This window comes from Geotrypetes seraphini, chromosome 16, assembly GCF_902459505.1.
Source record: "Geotrypetes seraphini chromosome 16, aGeoSer1.1, whole genome shotgun sequence".
NCBI classification, from domain to species: domain Eukaryota; kingdom Metazoa; phylum Chordata; class Amphibia; order Gymnophiona; family Dermophiidae; genus Geotrypetes; species Geotrypetes seraphini.
The window spans coordinates 33,096,167-33,122,179 of NC_047099.1; the positions used below are offsets into that span (position 1 = coordinate 33,096,167).

Genomic DNA, 26,013 nt, shown 5'->3' on the forward strand with positions numbered 1-26,013 from the left:
TCTTACAGGATAGAAATATCCCTTGGGGGTGACCTTTAATAACCCTGAGCACTTAAAAGGACATTTTGGACTCTTAAAAGTAGGAGCAGTTCAGCATGCTCCAAGGGTTACATTAGTGCCTCTTATTCAACCCATACAACACACAAACTGATAATATTGTAATTTGAAATAACTTTATAAATGAGTCTATATACTAATAGATTTTGCTAACAGTTGTATGGTAATTATTGCAGTGTAATATGTAAACAGTAGGGCAAAACCTGCACTAATCCTGTTTGTATATTAGTGTGTTGGGTAATGAGACAGTAAGGGAGGGAAAGGAGGCATTCTTGGGATAGTTTTTGTAACTGTATGACCACAATGCCTCTAAGGTGAAGAAAATGAGAGGACACTCGCTAAAGTTAGAAGGGAAAAGATTCCATACAAACATAAGGAAGTTCTTCGTGCAAAGTGGTCTCGAACACTCATGGAGGCTGTTACAGGGGAAAGCACCCCTCGGGGATTTCAAGACAAGGTTGGATAAGTTCCTACTGGAACAGAACATATGCAAGTAAGGGTAGTTTCAAAAAATAGGGCACTGGTCTTTGACCTAAGGGCCACCATGTGAGTGGACTGCTGGGCACAATGGACCACTGGTCTGACCCAGCAGTGGCAAATCTTGTGTTCTAGAACAGTGTTTTTCAACCTTTTTATACCTATGGACCAGCAGAAATAAAATTATTCTGTGGACCAGTGGTTGAAGAACACTGGGCTAAGTCGTGAGCCAGACACTGCCCATCTCTACCCAATGTCCACCCCAGACACCACCCCATAATGGTACTAATTGCACCTTGCATGTTCCTTGCCTCATCTGGAAGCCTTCCCTCTGATGTTGCAACATCAGAGAAGGCTTCCGGTTCAGGCACAGGATGTCCGTAGGAGCCACTGCCCATGGCTTTGTGCACTGAATCAGTTAGGAAGAGGGAACTGGCTCAAAATAACACCACATCGATTGCACCATGGACTGGCAGTTGAAGAACACTGTTTTGGGCCTGATGCACGTGCTGGCCCTGGGGACCGGCACTGGTTCATGGACTGGTAGTTGAAGAACACTGTTCTAGAACATGCCATCTCAGCATTACAGAATGTGGGCTTTATTAAATAACAAATTGAAGGACATAGAATGTAGCATGAAGGATAGGCACATGATGGAAAGACAGACAAACCATATATGGGTAACAGTAAATAGGGCTGGGGGCTGAAGAATACAAATAAGGGGAGAGGTGTAGAAAATGGAAATACAGGAGAAATTTGATAGGGTGTGAACTGCCTCTGCTCAATCCAATGAGCATGCAGGCAGGAGGGACCAGAAACTATGAACCAACTATAAAATGAATGATTATACTAAGCTTTGTGTGCCTACTTTGTACATGAGCACCCTGTCTTGGCAAGAGCAAATAAAATTTTCTGTTTCACCACAAGTCTTTCCTGAGTGTCGTGGTAAGAATCACATACTACTTAGTTATTTAGGTATATATTGTAATTTGATATCTTCCTTAATTATCTCTTAAGCAAAAACTGATAGTCACTCAATTCTGAACATTGGCCTTTAAAACCATGCAGTAAGAGTGGCTACAATTGTCTATGTACTCTAACTTTTTGGATTAAGAATATACAGGACTATTGCATCATCAAGTTTATTAGCTATGCTAAAAAAGGGAATAGGTAGCCAGATATGAGAGAGTTGCAAATATAACTCGTGTGTTTATTGTGAATAGCTTGAGAACCAGCCTGGATCCTGCTATCACTAGATGACCTCAGACTTCAGCTTGTCATAAGTGGCAGTGCCTGGAAAGTAGTAAGAACTCAAGGAGTGCAACCTTTGACTAGAGCATGGACATCAATTTCATTGTCACTCACACATAGTTGGTGATGGACAACCATTTTGTACCAACCACTGCAAGCAGAGGTGGGCATGGAGGGGGGGGGATCACTTTGGTTCAATCAGAGAAATAAAATTTGGATGGAAGGAGGCATGGCCTTAGAAACAGCCCTTCAACAGGTGTCTTTCTGGCTGGTTGGTGGGTAGAGCATGAGAGAAGGTAGGCCTGACTCTTTTTTTTTTTCCCCCCATTAACAATAACAAAAGTACAGGTGGGCAAAAGTGCTTGCAATGAATTCTGGCAAACTGAACAGAGTAGGAGACAAAGTTGCTACTATAAAACACTTTTCCATCATTGGCTTCTTACGATGCTCTAGTGCCCAGTGACACCACTTCTACACCAGTAGACACGATACTGGACTACCTTTGCGTATGTATGTGAGGCTTAGGTCTCAAAAACTGTGTCACAAATTAAGATTTTGTAAATGCATCTTGGATACATTTTCCTCAAACCTATCTCATTGCTCACCAGACTATCAATTCGGCCTTACGGTCAGGTCTATTTTCTGAAGAGATGAGCTACATTGCTCTGTCCCCACTACTGAAAAAAGTTGACCTAGACCCTTCCTCACCCTCTAGCTACTGACCCATAGCGAACATTCCCTTCCTGAACAAAATGTTAGTCTATTATATCTGCTCAACTTTCATCATAGTAAGAGATTTTCCATTGTTACCGTGCCAGTTTGGTTTCAGACCTAACTTCAGTACAGAAGCGCTATTGGTCTCACTAATCTACTTTTGTAATAAATTTGCTATTCTATTACAATTTGACCTGTCTGCGGTCTTGATGTTGTTCTGCAAGACATTCTGATCTACCAACTTTCCGAGATAGGTATTGATTCTACTGTCTTTGTAAGACTCTTACGATCTGGTTCATACACTGTTAATAGGAATGGCACCAGATCATCACCCTGGAAGCCGCTATGCAGAGGGAGTCCCGCAGGGATCACCTCTGTCCCCTATTCTTTTCAATATCTATATGTCTAACTTTAATTTTTTTCCATCTCTTCTCCTTGGAAAACTAAGGAAATCTCTTCACTTCAAAACTACAGAGCCCTGGAATAATTTTCCTTGTTCAGCTGCGCAACCCTGGGCTTTTTTCAGCTATTACACCTGAAAACTGGGCTATTTAAAAAAAAATGCAAATTTCTGCTTCCCCCTACCACCAACTCCCATTGTGCTTCCCTTTTAACTTTTGTAAACCGTGTCGAGCTCTATATTTATAAGAGAAGATGAGGTATATAAGCTTTGGTTTCGATAGCCTTCCTTCCTTATCTTACTACCAGAACCCACCTCTCCTTCCCGCCCTTTTTTTCCCCCCCTATTCTTTTCTTGGCAGGAGTACTTTCTGTTGATTGGCTGGCTTTTTTGACAGCGACGTCCGCCGTTGTCGCAGCGTCTTTCAGCGTAAGGGAGGCGGGGGAGAAGGCGTTGCGTGAGAGGCCGCGGAGGTGTGTAGGGGGGGGCGGAGCCTTAGCGGCGCGACCAGGCGCAGGCGCAGAGGCTGCTCCCCGAGAGAGAGCGCGACGGAGGGGGGGTGGGCGGGTTCTCGCGACACGAGCCCCGCGCAAGCGCACAGGCTGCTCCCATCCGGAGACAGAAAGCGAGCGAGCGAGCGCGCGCGCCTTCCTTGCGCAGGCGCAGCAGCCGGTTCCAAGGCTAGGAGCGGGCGGCTGCGGCGGCGCCGCCGGACGGGCGGTCTTTCTTCCTCCGTCTCTCTCTCAGTCCGGGTCGCCGTGGCGCCTTCTCCGCCTCGTCCTCGTGGGCTACGGGGCCGCCGGGAAGGAACATGCCGCCGGACGTGAACTCGCTGGCGGTGGAGGTGCGCGGCTCCAACGGGGCCTTCTACAAGGTAAGGCCGGGCCCCGGGCGCCGCTTTCTCCGGGTTGGGTTGGGGGGGGGAGGGGCTGAAGGGAGGACGTCTGTCGTGACCGAACGACCGCGACAGGGCCTCGCCGATCCTCCTTTCACTCTGTGGTCGCTTCGCTCCTCCTTTGTCTCTCGCCATCCCAGGAGCTTGCCTGCTTTTTTTTTTTTTTATTTTATTTTAGGAGGGGTGGGGGTGAAATAAGAAGCTATCTCAGGAGTAGGGAACTCCGGTCCTTGAGGGCCGGAATCCAGTCGGGTTTTCAGGATTTCCCCAATGAATATGCATGAGATCTATTTGCATGCGCTGCTTTCAATGCATAGTCATTGGGGAAATCCTGAAAACCCCGACTGGAATACGGCTCTCGAGGACCGGAGTTCCCTACCCCTGCTCTAGACCAGGGGTGGGCAACACTGGTCCTCAAGGACTGGAATCCAGTTGGGTTTTCAGGATTTCCCTACTGAATATGCATGAGATCTATTTGCATGCGCTGCTTTCAATGCATAGTCATTGGGGAAATCCTGAAAACCCCGACTGGAATACGGCTCTCGAGGACTGGAGTTCCCTACCCCTGCTCTAGACCAGGGGTGGGCAACTCTGGTCCTTGAGGGCCGGAATCCAGTTGGGTTTTCAGGATTTCCCCAATGAATATGCATGAGATCTATTTGCATGCGCTGCTTTCAATGCATATTCATTGGGGAAATCCTGAAAACCCCGACTGGAATACGGCTCTCGAGGACCGGAGTTCCCTACCCCTGCTCTAGACCAGGGGTGGGCAACTCTGGTCCTCAAGGACTGGAATCCAGTTGGGTTTTCAGGATTTCCCTACTGAATATGCATGAGATCTATTTGCATGCGCTGCTTTCAATGCATAGTCATTGGGGGAAATCCTGAAAACCCGACTAGAATACGGCTCTCGAGGACCGGAGTTCCCTACCCCTGCTCTAGAACAGGGGTGGGCAACTCTGGTCCTCAAGGACTGGAATCCAGTTGGGTTTTCAGGATTTCCCTACTGAATATGCATGAGATCTATTTGCATGCGCTGCTTTCAATGCATAGTCATTGGGGGAAATCCTGAAAACCCGACTAGAATACGGCTCTCGAGGACCGGAGTTCCCTACCCCTGCTCTAGAACAGGGGTGGGCAACTCTGGTCCTCAAGGACTGGAATCCAGTTGGGTTTTCAGGATTTCCCTACTGAATATGCATGAGATCTATTTGCATGCGCTGCTTTCAATGCATAGTCATTGGGGGAAATCCTGAAAACCCGATTGGAATACGGCCCTTGAGGACCGGAGTTCCCTACCCCTGCTCTAGAACAGGGGTGGGCAACTCTGGTCCTCAAGGGCCGGACTCCAGTTGGGTTTTCAGGATTTCCCCACTGAATATGCATGAGATGCTTTCAATGCATAGTCATTGGGAGAAATCCTGAAATCCCGACTAGAATAGGGCTCTCGAGGACCAGAGTTCCCTACCCCTGAGCTGTATGGACAGCATTAGCACCTGCAGCGTTTGAGCTCCAAATAATGTCTGTCCCCTGGCACCTCACTCCTTTAGGTCAGTGGTTCCCAATCCTGCCCCAGGCCAGTCGGGTTTTCAGGATAGTCCTCATGAATATTCATGAGAGAGATCTGCATGTAATGGAGGTGCCAGGTGTGCAGGTCTGCTCCGCGCATGTTCATGAGGACTATCTTGAAAACCCGACTGGCCAGGACAGGGTTGGGAACCACTGCTTTAGGTCACTTCTCTGTCTGCTCCCTCTTCTTTTTTTTTTTTTTTTTTTTTTGCATGGATCCATGACATTAAAGACGGTACCGTGTCTTAGGAGTCTGAGTATTTGCATAGCTCTATGACGTAACTTTATTCTTCTATACCAGGGGTCTCAAAGTCCCTCCTTGAGGCTGCAGTCCAATCGGGTGTTCAGGATTTCCCCAATGACTATGCATTGAAAGCAGTGCGTGCACATAGATCTCATGCATATTCATTGGGGGAAATCCTGAAAACCCGACTGGATTGCGGCCCTCAAGGAGGGACTTTGAGACCCCTGTCCTATACCGCAGCATTATGAGGTAAAGACCTGGAACAATTACTCGTGCTTGCTAATACTTATGGGGAATTCAGGAGCCACCTCAAAACATATCTGTTCCTGAACTACTTAGGCAGTTGATTTGTACAATCTTTCCCACAATAACTGATCTCTAGAGCTGCTTATTCACTATTTTTAACCTTCTAGCATTTTTAGTCATTGTAGAACTTCACGGTCCTGCGGTATATGAACTATGTATTATTATTAATCAAAACAATTTCTAGGCGGTTGACGCAGAAGAAGGCCGAACAGCCGGCGAAATAGTTAAAATTTTCTTGGTATATTCAATGTAAACTTTTGTTAACAATAGCATCCGCATTTAGGAAATAAATTTATCAAACAAGGCTGACTTCATTACTTTTCGAAAAGCACCATAAGGCGACATGGCTCCACCAATGCAATTACCCAGCCGGGACCGTTCCTTTCTCGGCATCGGAAAACTTCTATATTTGTCTTTCTTGGGAGATAGAACTGTTTGTTGTCGACACCAAGTACATGAGATCTCTAAAGGAGGCGAAGTGATAGTAGTAGATGGCATGATCTCCGTGAGAGGCTGTTCATGCATCTGCCACTATTTCTTGATCCTATAGTCTTTTGTGGGGCTGTTAAGTATGGTGGGACCCAGGGCAGACATTTACTAGAGGCTTCAAAAGTTCACCGCAGCAGGCTGCATTTTGTTAAGCTTTAGGTAGGTTAGGACCTCTTGTACCGTGGGGGCCTAGGGCAGTTGCTCTGTTTTTCTCCCCCTTAATACCGGCCTACCTTTTTGCACTCAACCTCTCATTGAAATAAACCCATCTTTCTCCTAGGATAAGCAGAACGCATCAGCCACATATAGGTGATATCATCTGGGAACTGTTGGATGATGTCACCTACAAGTAGATGATGTCACCTGCAAGTGGCTGACTTATCTTGCTGTCCACAGAGCTCTTGTTACAAGTAAGTAAATTTTCTTCCTATGCATTTATACATTGGTATTTAGATAACTTTCTGTCTTCCTCTTTCCTCATCTTTTTGATTTCCTCTGACTCTCAAAAGGAGTCACTTCTAGCCACTGTTTTTGCTTCTTTCTTCTTTGCATCATAATTTCCATTACTAATACTTATCACGTATATAGCACTGAAAGGCATACGCGGCGCTATAGACAGTCCCTGCTTGGAAGAGCTTACAATCTAACTTGGACAGATAGGCACGACATATGGGGTTGGGGATGCAGAACCCAAGGTGAAAGGAGGAGTTGTACACACTCGCAAAGAGGTGGGCTTTTAACTGGGCCTTGAACACTGCCAGAGATGGAGCCCATCGTAGGTATTCGGGCAGCTTGTTCTAGCATATGGCGCAGAAAGGATGGAGTCTGGAGTTGGCAGTTGAAGAGAAGGGCACAGATAGGAGGGACTTACCAGCTGAGCAAAGCTCACGGGGTGGGGGTTCATAGTGTAATCTGTTTCCTTTCTTTCCCTTTTTCATTTATTTTTTTAACTCTCTGGTCCTATTCTGCCTCTTTTTTCTGCTTCCTTTTGAAATTTACTTGCCATCACTGCTTACCTGTTTTTTGTTTTTTTTATACTTTCAAGAGTTGACCTGTCTCCAGCTTTCTTCTATTCCTTCCCATTAACTTGCCTCTTTCTTTATCTCATAGTTTGTTCCTTTTTACCTTTTCTCTGTAAATGCTTTGATTTTTTTTTTTTTTTGTCCCCTCTACCCTGTTTCCCCGATGGTAAGACACTGTCTTATTTTTTTTGGAAGGCCAAAATATGCTCTAGGGCTTATTTTCGGGGGGATGCCTTATTTACCCATGAAGAAGACTACAGTACACAGTTATTGTTGAAAAAAAACAGAATTTTATTACGTTCGCGATAGGTACGTTCGCAATGCGTTCGTTGGAGGAAGAAAACGGTCGGCTGAAGAATCGGTCGGCCGAAAAATCGTACCGTGTATGGCCAGCTTTATCCATCATACCATATTTTGTACCATTTAATGTCCCCAATGTTCTCCATCAGGGAAACACAGTAAAGAGATTATTCTGTAGTGCAGCATCAGAGGGGACTTGACAATGTGAAACCATTGTTTATATACCGTATGCATTTTAAACAGGCTTTATATACAGTAAGTGGTATTGCTCACAGCAAAAGAAACCTGTCTGCGTGTCTCACTTTTGGATGTTCTGGCCGTGAACAAACTCCTGCAGTCTCCGTTAGGGAGGGATGAGGGAAGCTGCCTGTGTTTCCTTGCGCGGAGTCACGTGCGCGCGCTGCAGTCCTGTGTCACTTCCTCCTCTTTACTTCATGACGAGGCGCGGCACGCAGCCATGGAGGCAAATACGGTAGACAGAGGGACCACATGGAGTCACCCACCGTACCACCCGATTCGGGTAAGCGCAGGTATCGGTGGGTGGCTTATTTGCGGGGGGGGTGCCTTATTTTACATTTTTTTCTAAAAAGGGGGGCTGTCTTATTTGATGGCCCTGCCTTGTCATCGGGGAAACACGGCATCACAGAATTTTACTTTAATCTATTCCACTGGCATTCTGTTGACATTTTGTACCTTCTACTCCCCAGTTCCTACTGTACTATGTAAGAACATACCCTCTTGTTCACCATCTAGTTAGGGACCCTTTTATTAAGCAGCTGTAAGCAGTAACGCGTGCTTACTGCCACTTAAAATGATGGCTGCTGGGTGTGCTCAGGTGCCACATTCTAAGCAGTAATTTGCATTTTTTTTCAGCACTGGGGGTGGAGAGTAGATGTGCCCTATGCTAATCGTTTAGCTTGTGGGCGCTGACACATGCTGCCAGATTAGCGCATGAGCCCTTGCCACCTAAAGCAAGGGTAGGCAATTCCAGTCCTTGAGAGCCGGAGCCAGGTCAAGTTTTCAGGATCTCCACCATGAATATGTATGAGATGGATTTGCATGCGCTGCCTCCTTGAGATGCAAATCTTATCTCATGCCTATTTATTGTGGAGATCCTGAAAACCCGACCTGGCTCCGGCTCTCGAGGAGCGGAATTGCCTACCCCTGACCTAAAGAATAGGTGGCAGTTAACGGCTTGCAATCTAATTTTAAGCTTAGTGCGCCATTTTTAGAGCCACACTAAAAAGTGGCTTCAACATGCAGGAAACTTGAGCACTAAAAATAGAATTTTTAAAAGAGCCCCTTTAGTCTGTACACCTGTGCTATCCTGTATCTTACTTTTTTGTTTATTTAAGCATCTTCTTTCCCCCCTTCACAGTTCATGATACGATTTATCTTTCTCTGTTACCTGCTTTTCATGTTCTCACTGCCTGCTACTTCCCTTCTTTACCTGATTTTTTTTTTTTTTAAACCACTAAATTACTTTTCTGATTTTAATTATATCCTTTTTTGTGTGCAGTAACCCAGCTGACTACAGTCTCCATGTTGGTTCCCTGCTTACCATGTACTCTGAAGGCTTGCCCTTTTTTTGCTAACCTCTTCCCATCTGCTTGGGGGGTCTCCTATTTCTTCCACAAATAGATGGATGGTTGGAGTTGCTGACTCTTGGCCTTGCTCTCTCTCCCTTACACATGCCCTTTTTTCTGTTACTCCTTATTGAACAATCTGATTTAATTTCAGTTTTCTTCATTTGGATTCCTGTAACCTGTGTTTAGAAGAGGAAAAAAAAAATGGGTTTTCCCTTATTACAATTCAGGGATACATTTGCATCTTTTACTACTTTGGCTTCTTTACCGGTTTTTGTTTTCATCTGGTGGTATACGTATTCATCATGAATTTATCTTGGTTGTGATATGTAGCCATAGGCTTTTGTGATTCTGTATTAATGATTGAGAAGACATGCTCTAATTACATAGCAAATGCTAGCAATTAATAAAGACCAAAGTAGCTCACCTATGCTATCCAGTAAAGTATTCAAACTGTTTCCCAGAAATCTAGAAACATGTCTTAAGAAATCCCTACCAGGGGTTGAAAAGAGACTCAGACTAATAATACAAGTAACCTTAAAGACAATGTTAATAGTGAGATGCTATTTATGATATAGTTACCTCAGACTGTATGTATAATTTGATATCGTTGTGGCTTGTATAATTCTTTGTAATGTATTTAACTCTATACAAAATTCTATGTAACTGTTTTTGCCTGTAATCCACCTAGAATTCTAATTACCATATTTTCACTCATATATCGCGCCCCCATGTAAAACATGCACACGGGTATAGCGCGCGGGAAACTAATTTATGTAAAGAAATTTTTATATACCGCGCACACCCGTATACCGCGCATGCCGCCCCAACTTTCCTGTCGCCGCCCGACTCTCCTTTTGCCCGCCCCGACTCTCCTCTTCCCCTTGAAGTCCTGCCCCCCCCCGACGTCCAATTCACCCCCCCCCACCCCCGCAGGACCGCTCGCACCCCCACCCCGAAGGACCGCTCGCACCCCCACAGCCTCCCCCCCCCACATCACGGAGAAGCTGCCTACCGTTGTCCTGCTGCTTCCTCTGCCGGCGGTCCCGCCCCTTCTCTGAGCCCTGCGTCTATGCTGCTTCCTCTTCCGGGGGTCCCGCCCTTTCTCGGACATCATAACCTTGAATAAATCTTAAGACAAAACAACATAAGATACTCTGTTACACAGCTTCAAAATTTGTTTTAAACTGCTAAAATCAGATAAGTTTCACGGGACTTGTAAAGAATCCAGTATCTTAACTTATTTCAAATTGCCCTGATGGGATACTCTGGTTGAAATCTAGCAACTGCATCTCCCCTTTCATTTCCCAACTTTTGGATATCTATGACCAGATCTCTAATTTCTTTGTCTGATGTGAAGATCTGTAGACAACACTGATGAGGATATAAGCACCTTCTCTCTCTGAGTTCATAGTATTTCCTTGTTACCTCACATCCCCTGCATTTTGATCATTTTGATTTTCTTGACGGATATAGATGTAGATATGCCAGGAGTCGCGAGGGCAAAGGGGAACCTAGACCCAGTCACACAAGATGTGTCCCCTTGCTGTCTCTTCATGGTGCAGGAAGGAATTGCACTATAAGTGTGTGTATATGTACACATACCTACATAACATATGAGGGGGTGCTGAAAAGTTCTTAGCCCAGCCAGCTTCCTTAATTCTGAGTGTTAGTTTGCCACTGTAGCTGAAAAGTGTTATTTTACTTTGCGAAGTGCCAATTTGCAGAATCATAATGCATGTCGGCAGAAAGTGTGGAACTCTGAGCCGTCACAAAGTTCCTATTCCTGCAGAAGAAAACTCCAAAAGGAAATCTATGAATCTATGATGCAAACATTTGAGTGGCAAATGTCCATCATACACCACAGTGAAGAAGTGGTGTGCAAACTTTCAGTGTGGAGATTGAGACCAAAGAAGCAGCAAGGTCTGGGAGGCCTCAAACAGTGTCGGCTCCTGAAATTGTTGACCATATGTCCATGACCTGATTTTGGCAGATCAGCGAATAACAGCTAAAACAATTGCTGAGACATTGCAGGTATCCGGGGAATGTGTTGGATGTATAATCCACATGCACTTGGGTATGCAGAAGCTGTTGGCCAAGTGGGTGCCCAAATGTTTGAATGCTGACGAAAAACGATGCTTCCAAGTTGATTTTACAGCATTTTCAGCGAGCTGTTGCCAATGACTACTGTTGAAGAAACATGGCTACACCACTGTGATCCAGAGCCAAAACAGTCCATACTGGGGCAGCATTCAGGTTGTCCACGGTCAAGGAAATTCAAGACCCACAAGTCAGCAGGAAAGGCATTGCCATAGTGTTCAGAATACTACTGCAACTTGCTGTGATGATTTAAAGCAGCATTGAAAGAAAGGAGAGGGAAGCTACAGAAAGGAGTTCTTTTTGCAAGATAAATGCACCTGCTCACAAGGCTGGCAAAACGGTGGATGTTTTGATGCAGTTGGGGATTTCAGTGCATAGACCATCCACCCTACTCCACCAGATCTTGCTCTATCTATTTTCTGTTTCCAGACCTTTAAAAGAGTTTTGAAAGGGTGACAATTTTTGATTGATTCGGAGGTAATTGTAGCAGCAGAGCAGTATTTCAGTGACCAGACATTGGATTATTTTTTTGTGAGGGTTCCAGAAGCTTCAGACACAATGTGCCAAGTGTATATAACTTAGGAGTGAATATGTGGAATAACTTGGAAGTTTCATGGCTCCACATCATTCCCTTCTTGGTTGGGCTGAGAACATTTTAGCACTCCCCTTTACTAGATATAGAGTAGATAAAGAAAAAAGATGTTTGTATGTGTGTGTGTTTTATTTAAAATTCATATCTTGTTCTATTTTGCAATTCCAGGCAGTTAACAGATACATACACAATAATAATGATGGATGCTGAACATAAACTCTACAGATTACACATCCGCAGTGCATAACAAAGCAAGTACATAGAATCTGTAAAATAAAATACTGTAGCTTAAAAGGCAATAACTATAGCAATAAAATAGAGAAAACAGTCATTCATAGACTCATGTATCTAACCAGCAATTAGACCATTTCAACAAATACCAAGAAAGCATTTAAGCCAGGGTAATAGTATCAACTAAAAGTACTCCTAAATAAATGGGCCTGTAGTTTTCTGAAACGCACAGCATTTGGACATGGTACAAGCAAATGGGACAACACTTTCCACGCGTCAGCCTCTCATCCAGGAGGGGATCAGCAACTACTTTTAACATCATGCTGCCCCCTCCCCCCCAAAAAATACAACAACCTGCCTGTTTGATGCAATTGTGGCATTTGATAGTATGAAGAAATATGAGAAAATGCTTCAAAAATTTGCATCGTCAATTACAATCCCTTGCAATGTAATGACGATGATTACAGCGATGGACCCAATAAAACCGCAAAGTGATGAAAAATGTGTGAAGTGAATGAAGGCCTCGGTTTTTTGTAACGTTATCAACAAATTGAAGCGCTCTGAACAGAGAGCTCTTCTTCTGGTCTCCCAGTAGAGCTTCACTTCACGGAAACATCAACGGGCCTCTCACAATATAGAAACATAGAAAATGATGGCAGAAAAGGGCCATAGCCCATCAAGTCTGCCCACTCCAACAACCCTCCCCAATCTACACTCTTATCAATCGTCCCCAAGCTGCCCTTCTCTATGCAACCCTTGTAGGGATCCGACGTGGGCATCCCATTTATTCTTAAAATCTTGTATGCTGCTCCGGGAGCTCGTTCCAATGGTCCACCACTCTTTCAGTGAAGAAGTACTTCCTGGTATCCCCATGAAACTTTCCCCCCCTGATTTTCAGCGGATGTCCCCTTGTGGACGAGGGTCCTTTTAGAAGGAAAACTTCGTCTTCCACCTCTATGCGACCAGTGATGTACTTAAATGTCTCTATCATATCTCCCCTCTCCCTACGTTCTTCGAGAGAGTTTAGCTGCAACTTGTGCAGCCTGTCTTCATACGAGAAATCCTTGAGCCCCAGGATCATCCTGGTAGCCATTCGCTGAACCGACTCAACTCTCAGCACATCCTTACGGTAGTGCGGCCTCCAGAATTGCACACAGTACTCCAGATGAGGTCTCACCATGCTTCTGTACAATTGCATAATGACCTCTGGCTTCTGGCTAACAAAGCTTCTACAGATACATCCCAGCATTTGTCTAGCCTTGGATGAAGCCTTCTCCACTTGATTGGCTGTGCTTGTGCAAAAAATTCAAAAGTGAACTGCACAATAAATGAACTGACTCCAGTACTCCATTTCGCTATACTGTGTCTGTAAAATATTCCAACCCCTATAAGGTTATGAGATTTCGAGATAGTCATATCAAGCCAACTGAGGACCCTTTTAACAAGCTGCGCTAGAGCTGGCATGGTAGCGGGAGCTGGCATGATAAATGCTCTGACGCTCATTGAATTCCTATGAGCGTCGGAGCAATTACCTCGCCGGTCTGAACTAAAAACCTCTAGCGCAACTTGATAAAAGGGGAGTTAATGATTTTCAAAGCATATCATCATAAAGTCACTTATCTGACAGCACGTCGTTTCAACGTTTCTTTATCTTTCCTCAATAGAATGGAGAGAAGGAGCTTGAGCTTGCATGTCTTGTGCGATTGAATGGCTGCTTGCTCAGAGCTTGTTGTAGTTAAAAGTTTGCAGGAACAGTCCTGTCAACCAGGAGGAGAGCAACAACTTATATGCTGGGGAAAAAAAAAATCAGTCCCTCTGCTTTCAGCAACCTGCTTCTCTGACCAGTGAAATTGTGGCATTTGATAATTTTGCAAAGCTTCTGAGCTGCACAGTGTAAGCAAGCATAACATTTACTTAGGGCTTCTCAAGGATGCTAAATGTGATATTGCATCTAATGAGATCTGGAGGCAAATGGACCATTTCCTGCACAGTGCTGGGTATCTCCGCCTTTTCTGGCTATTGGACGTTTCCTCTTCTTCTGTCAGCCTCCCCAAGGTAGGGAGAACAAGAGGGCACTCTCTAAAATTGAAAGGGGATAGATTTCGTACGAACGTAAGGAAGTTCTTCTTCACCCAGAGAGTAGTAGAAACCTGGAACGCTCTTCAGGAGGCTGTTGTAGGGGAAAACACCCTTCAGGGATTCAAGACAAAGTAGATAAAGACAGGTTGTTCACCCTCTTCAAGGTAGAGAGAACGAGAGGGCACTCTCTAAAATTGAAAGGGGATAACGCTCTTCTGGAGTTTGTCATAGGAGAAAACACCCTCCAGGGATTCAAGACAAAGTTAGACAAGTTCCTGCTGTACCAGAACGTATGCAGGTAGGGCTAGTCTCAGTTAGGGCACTGGTCTTTGATCAGAGGCCTGCCGTGACCCAGCAGCGGCAATTCTTATGTTCTTATGATATTGTCACTGTAAATGTGTAATGTACAGCTTGTTCCACTGGTAATACCTTTTTGCTGTTTTCTAGTATTCATCTAGCTCTGGCCGCTTTGTTGTGTTTTACAACTTTATAATCGGATTATGATCATCTGATTATACTCTTTGTACTGAGTTCAAATTAGTGTTTTGTGCATAATGTGGCCATAATGAAACCTTAGACCTAAACCACAGTGTGTAAGGTATGGTCTCAGGCTCAGGTTTATTGCCAGTATTCTTATTACCGCGTGCCAAAAAATGCTGAGTTGTATATTTAGCAATTATTGAGTTGTTTGGGTATATTATCATTCTCCTCCTCCTCCTCATTTATTTACGTTTTCTTGTGTGCTGGTTTTCAGCTGGTGTGGCTCGCGTGTTGAAAATAGAAATTACACAGTAAAAACAAATTCTGTCCAAGTACAGCATATTAAGTACTCGTCCCTGGTGTAATTCTTCATTCAATCAAGGAAACTGATCTGATTGGGCATTATTTCTTCTAGTAAAACTGAGCTACACTGGATTATATAACCCATCTGGATTCAAGATAATCTTCTCTCTTTCCAGTTCTGTTAGTTACTCAGAGATCTCTTTGAATTTCATCAATATGTATGATGTCAGACATAACTATTAGAGAGATCTCAAAAAACTTGACAACTTTGTGGCTCTGAAATAGAACTGGATCTTCCTCCTGGATTCCATGCTCTCCATTTTTAGCTACTTCAGGTTTGCTGTTTTCAGTTACTAAGCTTTACATCTCACCTGTATAAGGGAGTTCCAAGTAAATTACAGCACATATTAAAACATAATATAAAAATAAGTCATTAAAACATGCCAGCTACAACGACAAAGTGAACCAAATACAAAACAATAACACCCCAAAAAAACAACAAACCTAAAACATCAATATCACCTCCAGAAACAACTGTATTGCATCCAAAGCAACAGAAATTGATCAAATAAGCTTTTGAGTGGAGTAATAGCTTAGTGCAGTTTCTAAACTTCTTCAAGCCAAGTTATCCCTCCCTGTCTAACAAATATCAACCCGAGTACCCCCACCCAAGCTCTGCCCCTGACTCATCCCCATAATAATACCAATTGTAATGCAATTTCTTCCATTCTGGTAACCACAAAATTAATAAAACACAGCACACTGTACGCAGGGAAAATATTAATTTTATTTATATATATATATATATATTTTTATTTTTTCAAAGAGGTCAAAGCAGATGACTAAAATATGCAATGTCACAACTCAGTAACAACTACAGGAAAATAGACAAATATAGTGCAGAATATAGACAGCAGATATAAATTCTCAAAACTGACACATTTCGATCACTAAAAATAAAATCATTTTTCCTACCTTTGTTATTGTCTGATGATTTCATGGGTCTTTGGTTTCACTTCCTTCTGACTGTTTATCCAATATGTCTTTCTTTCTGCCTCCTGCACCCTTCCTCTCCAACAGACCTCATTCCCTTCCCCAACCAACATCTCTCTCTGTCCCTCCATGAGTCCAACTTTTCTTCCTCTCTCCTCCACTCCTATTGCAACATGTCTCCCTCTCTCTCTGTCCATCTGTCTTTCTCTTATTCCCTCCCTTGCTGCAAAGGGAGTAGGGAAAGAGAGAGAGAGATACAGGGTGCATCTCTCCCACCCAATCTACTGCAACAGCCAACATTTCTCCATCTCTCATCCCCTGGAACATGTGCAGCATTTTTAACCACTATCCACCAGCCCCATGACCATTTCTCCTAGTCTTCTCCAGCACCATGCCATGCTTTTTGTATTATTTGTGTTTGAAAATTATCTTAACCTGGTTCTTAAACAATTTTTGCATAACTCATAAATATTGTTCTGTGTTCAGAAGATCTGGATCTATCCTGACATAACAAAATCCACACATGAAAGGAAGAAATTGTTCTTGGCTTTACGAGAAGATATGAAGATTTGATTGTAGCTTGTTAAAAGCAGTCTATTCCTTTTTCTGTCTATTCTTTTGTTGATTTAACAACCCCTCCTTAATTTGTGGTCTAAGGAGGTGTAATCTTTTTTTCCTATTTTCTTGTTCTCAAGAAAAACTATCTATTTCTGTTGAGCGTTTAATCCTTGTTACTGAATCAAGCTTAAGTGCTTGTAAATTTGATTAAATTTATAAATAAATAATAAAAAAAAGCCATCCTTCTGAGTTGTGACTCCCAAGAGATCTGAAAATATCTGCACCTTATGTCTCCTGAAATTCTACATCTTTATAGCGAAAATACTGTTGCAAGAGCCAGTTCTGTTATGTCCCTTCTGGTTTCCATACGCTAGGTGTTCAATCCCTTCCCGCAAACACTTCTCTGAGCACATGCTTCTCCCCTTTACAGCTAGAGCCATCTGTAGTTTCAATTTCTACAAGCAATCTATGTAGAAGTCTTTTGAATTGCTCTGATTCTTATTTTTTGCTTAAAGTTCATCTTTTTCGGTGTATTCAGTGCCTTGAGACCAGATTGCTGCTTCATGGAGAACCTATGGTGGATCTGTGGAGCCAGCCTGCCTTGTGCCACCATTTTTTGACTCAAAGTCCATTACCCTGGGAGTTTGCTTGCCCGCTGAACTTGTCAGGGGTTTAAGCACAGGGGAATGTGTCCCGAGTGAAAATCCCTTGGGTTTCAGGGTACAGGCTGCATTTTCCGCCCCTGGTCACGTGGAGAGGATCTTTGGAGGCGGAGGTTACAGTCTGTTTCCAGCCAACTGGCAGTCCAAAGATCTTCAAGTCTGGTCACTTTGGAGCTATTCTGAAGCAGAAAATCATTTTTTTCTCCATAAAGCTGCTATATAAAAATGCTAGCAGGCTGGCACTTCAGAGACTGTGAATAAATCTCCATTATTTCCTATGGGAACTTCAGGGGTGGTTTGTAAAACGTTTTAAAACTCGTTTTTCACAGTTTCTGAGGGTAGGGTTCAGGTCCCCCCAGACCCCAAATCACTATTCCTTTTATTTTCGGGCTTTGTTTATTTTTGCCGTGTTTGGTGTGAATTCGCTGGTGGTGGCCATCTATGATTTTAATCGATCTTTTTTTCAAAGTTTTATTTCTGCCTCAAAACCCCTCTTTTATTAAAAATTGTCTGGGATGGACTCCTCGGTCCCTATCTGTCGAATGTGTGCCTTGGTTGCACCGGATTGGTGCTGGATCTGTGACTCTTTAGGGTCATTCCATGTCAAGTGGACCAGGAGCCCACGCTCAACCCCCTAGAAATCAACCAAATTTTACAGGGGTGTTGTCTAAGGTCTCAAATGAAACTCTGTAAAATTTTTTGGATCTATGTCAATTTGGTCAGGAGCTAGGGGTGGTTGAACAAAAGCAATCGATCCACTCCCATGCCTCGTGTGACTTAAAACGCCAACTTTGCTTAAACACTGTGGCAGAAGGAAACTACTTAGGAGTCTGAAATTTTGCAGTTTGGTACAACATTTCTTACTTAATAGGGAGATAAAACTTAGTATTCTGTGACAAGAATTACTCTGTAAAAGTATGACTCTCTTTTCAGCGAATTCAATTGAAATTAGGGTTGATTTCCGGTTGTCGTTTTGGCAGCTTCTTCCGGTTAGTTTGCTTTAAAAACTCACAAGCTGAGCAGAGAGATTCAGTTGGCCCGTTAGCTTTGAATGAGTCTGGTCTCAGTGAGCCGCCACCAGGTAATATACGAACTTTAAGACCTTTAAAGATTAAGATTAAGTCAATACACTGGGACTTAGTTAATAGTACTCAGAACCATTAGGGTTAATCTGATTTGTTATACGATGTTTCAAGTAGTTTGAATTGTGAATTTTGAACTTGATTTTTCCTTAGTGTCCCTCCCTGATGAAGAGGTGAAACTCGAGTCGGGGGGACGGGATTGGAAGAATGAATGAACAGTTCTAAGATTTTTAACGGAGCACACGAGTTTTATTAGCACACAGTCACCAATGAGAATTAACGAAACCAACTCCCCTCCTATTCAGATAAGTACATTAAATTACACTGATCTGAAAATGTTTATGGTCATCTAGGGAGGGCAGGGGACAGGTGAAGGCGATGATCGTCCCCTTGTTAACCTCATTGTAGTGACTTCACTATATTTTGGGTTACTTGGTCTGAGCACTTCACAATAATATTCTAAATAGTTTAAGGAAAGCATTATTGTTAACATAAATTATAGCTGTGAGCACAATATTACAGAGCAGTTTGGTACAACACCATGGGGCAAGTTTCTGTGCCAAGTTTGAAATCTTTTGCGAACGTGCTTCCATTCCTACAGGTCAGCAAAGTAGGCCAAAAAATTCACACATGAAAATTTTTGGCACAGTTTGCATAAACCATATTTAATGGATGGTCATATCGTCAGCTTCACTTGACTGTAAAAGTTCATATTGCAAATCTTGGAAGTACCTCATGGTACATGTCTGCTGGTAAAGTTGTACTCTCAGTTGACTTACCTACCAGCAGCAGTATGGAGCCAAACTGTGCCAAAAATTTTCATTTGTGAATTTTTTTTGCCTACTTTGCTGTGATCTGTATCTTCCTCCTAGGGCACACCTGCCCACTCTTGAAGTCCAGCAACAGGCACCACAAATCTAAGAATCTTCTGTGTTGGGGTTGAGGTTACCCTGGCTTCAAAGGGGTAAGTTTGGGGTTTTCCTTTGCCTTTCACCATGGTTCTGCCCACAATTTGCCCGTAGCAAAGTCAGAGCTTAGTGGTTTGCTTTCTCTTTTCAGCACCATCTTGGCCACTCCATGGAAAGTGCCTCTTTCCCCGTACCCTTTTCATTTCACTTGCTGTAATATTTTGTTTTATACGTAGTGCATTTGCTCATTCATGAAAGATCAGGTGGACTCCTTAGTTAGAAAGGGTTTTTTTTTACTCTCTGGAAGCTTCGGTCAATTAGAGCATATTTTGATGTTTCATCATTTAGAATTCTGGTACAATCCCTTATTTTGAGTCAACTTGATTATTGTAATATCACTTATTTGGCAATTTCCCAGAAGAATGTGCGATGATTACAATTGGTGCAAAATGCAGCGGTCAAGCTAATTTTGGGGTTAAAGAAGTTCGATCATGTAACACCTTCCTACTGACTTCTGCATTGGCCATCGATGGAGGCACGTGTGAAGTTTGTTTGGATGTTTTTGCTTTAAGGTACTATTTGGCTTAACCCCTAAATATATAACTGACCTTTTCTCTTTCTCAACCAACAGACATAAAAGAAGCTCACGTTTAAGTTTTGTTTCTCCACCGGTTAAAGGATGTAAATTTAAAAGACATCATCAACATCTTTTCTCACATCAGGCAGCCTTATGGGGTAAAGATCTGGAACAATTGCTTATGCTTGCTAACACTTATGGGGAATTTAGGAAACGCCTAAAACCATATCTGTTCCTGAAGTATTTAGGCAACTGACCTGTACAATCTTATTCCACAATAACTGATTTCTAGAGCTGTTAACTCATTATCTTTTAACTTTGTTAATTCTACTCAATTTGTAGCATCTTTTAATCATTGTAAACCGCATAGAATCTCACCGTCCTGCGGTATATAAACCAGGGCTGTGGAGTCGGAGTCGAGGAGTCGGAGGAAATTTCGGGTACCTGGAGTCGGAGTGTGAAGTACAAAAAACTAAGGAGTAGGAGTCGGAACATTTATCTACCGACTCCATTTTTGAACTTGGCATACCAATCACGAGCGATTCTTTCAGCTATAGCACCCACTATATACACAGCACAAATGTTGCAAGCAGCTTCTGCGGCCTTAGAACCTTGATTAAAAGCAAAAAGAAGGTGGTGTCGAAAATGCTCATTTCTCTCAACTTGACATTCCATTTTAACAATCTGAAAATTAACCAGTGCTGTGGAGTTGGAGTTGAGGAGTCTGAGTCGGAGGAAATTTCGGGTACCTGGAGTCAGAGTCTGAAGTACAAAAAACTGAGGAGTCGGAGTCGGAACATTTATCTACCGACTCCACAGCCCTGTTATAAACTATTATTATTATTCTGTTCTTGAAAAGATTATAGTCTGATTATAGCCTGGTATGGATATATTTTCCACTAGATCTATTGGGGCCACACCTCTCCTCCCCTGCCAAAAGAAAATGTAATATAATCTTGTCTTTTTGATCCTGTGCTCTCCTACTGAGCAAGCTTGGTGTCCTGCCAAATGGAAGTATCCTTCAGAATCAGTTCAAGGAATGAAAAATAACATTAGCCAGAAAACGATCCTCACTGTGTGCTCTATCCCATAGCCTCTGCAAGCTGTGGAGCCACTGCCGCACCACACACAACTTGTGCGCTTTGCAAGCTCTTTAACACCAACTCTCCAGAAGGCCTTTGTAGTCATTGTTTTAAAAATCACTGGAAGACATCTGCCCCCCCCCCACCCCCCTGTGGGAAAAGCAGAGCTGGGATAAGGTCTTGGCGTTTTCCTCCTCACAGATGCAGTGCTTTTGTTGGTTAATCCTGAGCTCCCAGCTTTATGTTGGTCCGATTGTGTGCTATTGTTTAAACCCGGGTTGTACTTGTGAGAATAAATGCTGATTTTTTTAAAAAAAATTTCAGCTATGGTTCTGCTATCTATATTTTGCTCTATATTTGTCTATTTTTCTATAGTTGTTACTGATTTCATATTTAAAGTCATCTTCCTTGACCTCTTAAAAAAAAAAAAAAAAAAACCCCGAATATAAGTGATAATTGAAATTTTCTGTGCTTATAGTGTGCTTTGTGTTTTTTAAATTTTGTAGTTACCATTATGTATTAAGATTATATTGTGTTTATGTGAAAAATGGATGGAAGAAATTGTGTTACAATTAATACTACAGTATTATTATGGGGGTGGGTCTGAGTAAGAGTTTGGGCTGGGATACTCGGTTAGTATTTGTTAGGCTTAGGGTATACTTGGCTTGATGAAGTTGAGAAACACTGATCTAAGTGACTAAATGAATTCACATACTTATTGTATAATTATTTTTTAAGTAGTCCCACCAACCTAAGTCTGCATAACTAGCATCAGATAAAGGTAGCAAAATTTGGGAATACAAGTCCCTCATCCTACTTCAATTTCAGAAAATCCGTAAAAACGAATTTGTGTAATCGATTCGTAACCTAAGAAGTTTATAGTTTATCTCTTCTTCCGTTCTGTAAGCTTGTATTCGATGACTTTGTATGGTGACCACTTCGCTGTTAGTCCAGTAAACCTCCTCAAACTATCATGGCTTTGGCGGTATATAAGAATAAAATTATTATTATTATCATTAATTGAGGCAGGATGTTCTTAAGCTATTAATTTTAGAGCTAAAATAATGAGCTTAGTCTTCTGATGTCGGAAGTGTAATATGTACTGATTGAGAGCGTCAGGTTGTGTTAAAGTTGTTAGAAACCAACTTAAAACAGCTCTTTGGTATTAGTTACTGATGGGCCAATCTTAGCAGAATAGAAAGCTTTCTGTTTATCCTTTATTTATTGCTTATAACGATGGATTCTCTTTCTCTAGATATCACGATCTGATTGTTCCCCGGTTTTGATCCAGGTTCGTTCTAAACGTCTTAACTGTACGTTTCATAGGATGGAGCTCTGTGTCGAACCAGTTCTTAAATTTACAGGGGCGTCTTTTAAAGTGATGTGTTGGAGCTATGCTGTCAAGGACAGGAAGACAAGAATCTTCCTAGTGAGAAGCGAATTTGTTAGTATCTTTTATCTAAGGAATTTGCTTGTAGCATTTCCAAAATTCCATAGGCTCAGTTGGGCCCCTTGATATGACCTTTTTAAATATGGGTGATCTTTTAGATTGTGAATACCTCCATGTCAGATATTTGGACTCCAAAAGCCATTTTCTAAAGAAATTTTTGGAGAAAAGACATCTTTAGAGGAAAGAGCTACTAAATCTAAATGATGACTCTTTTCATGCGATTGTGTAAATTTTGGCAGAATATAATCTTTAATTTCAACATTGTCCTCCTCCTCAAGATGCAAATACTGCTCAAGAAAAATCTCTGAAAAAAGACCTACCACCACAAGTCCTCTTCCTTCCCTCCACTAACTCCCCAACCCTCAGAAACAGCCTACTCTACTCTTTGTTCTCCCTAAAAATGACCAGACATCTTCTGTAATCCATCTTCTATAACTCTTTTGTAATCCGCCTTGAACCACGAAGTAATGGCAGAATAGAAATCCCTAATGTAATGTAAATTAATGTCCTCCAGCAATAAACTATGTGGTGTAGAAGCAGAATTAAGTAATACAAATTCATAAAAATCATCCCTAGCATTTGTCAAACTCCCTGGGGAGATATGAAAGAGAATACAGGAAAAAGAATCCGCCAGATTATTCCTGCTTAATTTACAGGATAATATCTCTAAGTGATTAGTCAACTTGGAATCCAAAACTGTGAATTCAAAGCTATCCTGTATGGTAATAGCTAAACCACCTTCTCTTTTAGTTCCATGACAAAGAGGAATAATTTTGCATCCAGGTGATAGCAGATCACCAATTATGCGGTTATCTACAGATAGTAGCCAGGTTTCAGTTATGAAGAGGCAAGCAAATTTATTAGCAATCCAATCTCTAAGCAAAGGGCCATATTCCTAACAGATTTCGAATTGAGATAAGCACAGGGAATAGCAGAGATTGAAAAATTGTGTAGTCTAATGCAGTGCTCTTCCCTCCCTTCCAGAATCACTCAGCTCTGGAACAACCTTACCTCCCCTCTTAGGAATCTGAGCTCCCTCCAACTCTTCCGTAAACATCTGAAAACCTGGTTATTCTCAAAAATGTAACTCCTCCTCCCTCTCTGGTTATTCTAGTCCTCTAAATTTTCTCTTCATTTTGCCTCTTCCCTCCACTGGAGTTCCTTTCTACCCTAACTCTTGTTAACCGTGTCGAGCTTTACGAATGTAGAGATGATGCGGTATACAAACCTAAGGTTTAGATTAGATTAGATTAGTGTTCTTCAACCACTTGTCCATGGACCAGTGCCGGTCCGCAGAAATTTCCTGCCAGTCCACAGGGCCAGCACGTGCATCAGGCCCAAAACAATGTTCTTCAACCACCGGTCCACGGTGCGATCGATGCGGCGTTACCTTCGAGCCAGCTCCCTCTTCCTAACTGATTCAGTGCACCAAGCCACGGGCAGTGGCTCCAACGGGCGTCCTGCGCCTGAACCGGAAGCCTTTTCTCTGACGTTGCAACGTCAGAGGAAAGGCTTCCAGATGAGGCACGGGATGTGCAAGGTGCAATTAGTACTATTATGGGGGCGGGGTCTGGGGTAGAGATGGGCGGGGTCTGGCCCACGACTTAGCCCAGTGTTTTTCAACCGAGAGTCCACAGACTGATGCCGGTCCACAGAATAATTCTTTTATTTCTGCCGGTCCATAGGTGTAAAAAGGTTGAAAAACACTGGTCTAATGGATTTTAATTCTCTGTCCCTTTTTCGGTTGATTCGTGTAAATCTAAAATTATTCGTAAGCACTTCAGTTGAGTAGGGCCCATTTTCTTTACGATCAGTAAGTGATCGCAGAGGAAAGGTTGGATTATCATGTTTTAAAGACCTTCGAAACGGATAATCTACTGGAATTTCAGGGGACAGAGAGCTGACCTCCGAGACTACCAACATGTAGATAAACTAGCAAATCCTTGAGAAGTGCCTTTTGCTAAATAACCTAAAAGAAAGCCGAACATCAGTAGTGCTTTAAAAGTCACAGCGATTTCTTGCTTGACCAAGGCATTGACATTGAAAAGCTCCCTGACAGAAGTTCCAGAAGAACTCGTCACACTAAGTCGCCATGCTAAGGTGCACGCCTTTGCCTTGTGCCTTAGGCGCTGTTTTTAAATTCCACAGCGTCTGACGTTGAGCAAGCTCCCACGCCTGGAACCCCCGCTGGCAAAGTCAGGGAGGCAGAAATGACAGCTGTACCTTCAAAAGGATATAAATTGGATGAAGCTGGTGCAAAGGGTGGCTACTGGTCAGTGATCCTAAGCATAACACATATGAGAGTATTCTTAAACGTTTGGATATATACCCTGAATAAAAGCGAAATGGGGGAAATATTATACATTTATTCTTTGGTGCTATTTAAATGGTACAAGAGGCAGATCTCTTAACAGAAATGAGAGGGGGTCACAGAATGTATGTGAAATGAGGTAGACGCAGGAGAAATAAAGATATTTCTATTGCAATACAATGGAATAGATATAAAGATTGTGCTTGTGCAGGCAAGAAAGTGTTTTCTAAAACAGTGTCAGGTCAAAAGCGCGCCGGGACAAAGGCGCGCGCAGACAATTGAGCACAGTGCGGAGGCGCACGCGGCAGAAAATTACTGTTTTTAGGCCTCCGACGGGGATGGGGTGGGGAGGAACCCCCCCATTTTACCTAATAGAGATCGTGCTGTGTTGTGGGGGGGTTTGGGGGGTTGTAAACCCCCACATTTTACTGAAAACTTCACTTTTTCCCTGTTTTTAGGGAAAAAGTTAAGTTTACAGTAAAATGTGGAGGGTTACAACCCCCCCCCAACGCCGGCGCGATCTCTATTAAGTAAACTGGGGGGGCTCCCCAACAAAACCCCCCGTCGGAGACCCTAAAAACTGTAATTTTCTTTGGCGCGCGCCTCCGTCTTGCGCTCGGTTGTCGGCGCGCGCCTTTGTCTTTCGCGGGGTTATCTGTGAACCTCTAAAACAGATCTTTGACTCTGTTGGTTGATAAAAGAGGAGATCTGTATTGACCAGTCTGTGTACCTCCCCCCCCCCCCCCCGGCGGGACGAAAGCATTGAGTGGAAACATATTAGAATGAATGAAGGATTGAGCCACAGTAGTAACAGTATCTTTTAACAGGTGAACTTGAAGTCTGCCAGCGGGAGGCTTTTGTGGGGTCAGAGAGGTGGGTCTTATGCTAAACTTGGCTGAAAGGGGAGCCCTGCTCAAGGCTCGCAGCCAAGAAGGTGAAGGTTTGGATGAGCAAGAGCTGGTTTATTTAATCTCAGGTGCAGACATATTGACTTAGAGAGAAATCTGAGCAGATAGAAATTTACTAGCAGAAGAGTAAATTTCTCAACACTGAAAAATGTATCTTTTGAATGGCAACTTGCACAGTTCAGTAAAAATTGTTCACCCCTGAGTAATTATTGGCTTGAAATCCCTTTGTCTTAAGTTGAACAAGTGGTAAAAGTTCAAGTAACTCTCAAATATGCATTGTCTGTTGCTGTGTTAGCAGCTTTATTTCATGCCAAAAAAGTGCATTAGCATTTACCTTTTTTTAGCCTGCTTATTGTGGCTTGAAGGAGGGAGATCTGCATGTGTAGG

The 26,013-nt window shown here is 42.9% G+C and overlaps 1 protein-coding gene across 1 annotated transcript in view; it reads left to right on the plus strand.

Moving 5' to 3' along the window:
- The first annotated feature begins 3,521 nt into the window (after positions 1-3,521).
- Positions 3,522-26,013, plus strand: part of FXR2 (FMR1 autosomal homolog 2) — an 83,383-nt gene continuing 60,891 nt past the window's right edge. Inside the window, exon 1 of the mRNA XM_033924538.1 lies at positions 3,522-3,773. Coding sequence (XP_033780429.1) covers positions 3,711-3,773 — 63 coding nt within the window. The 5' untranslated portion in view covers positions 3,522-3,710. The remainder of the gene's footprint in view (positions 3,774-26,013) is intronic.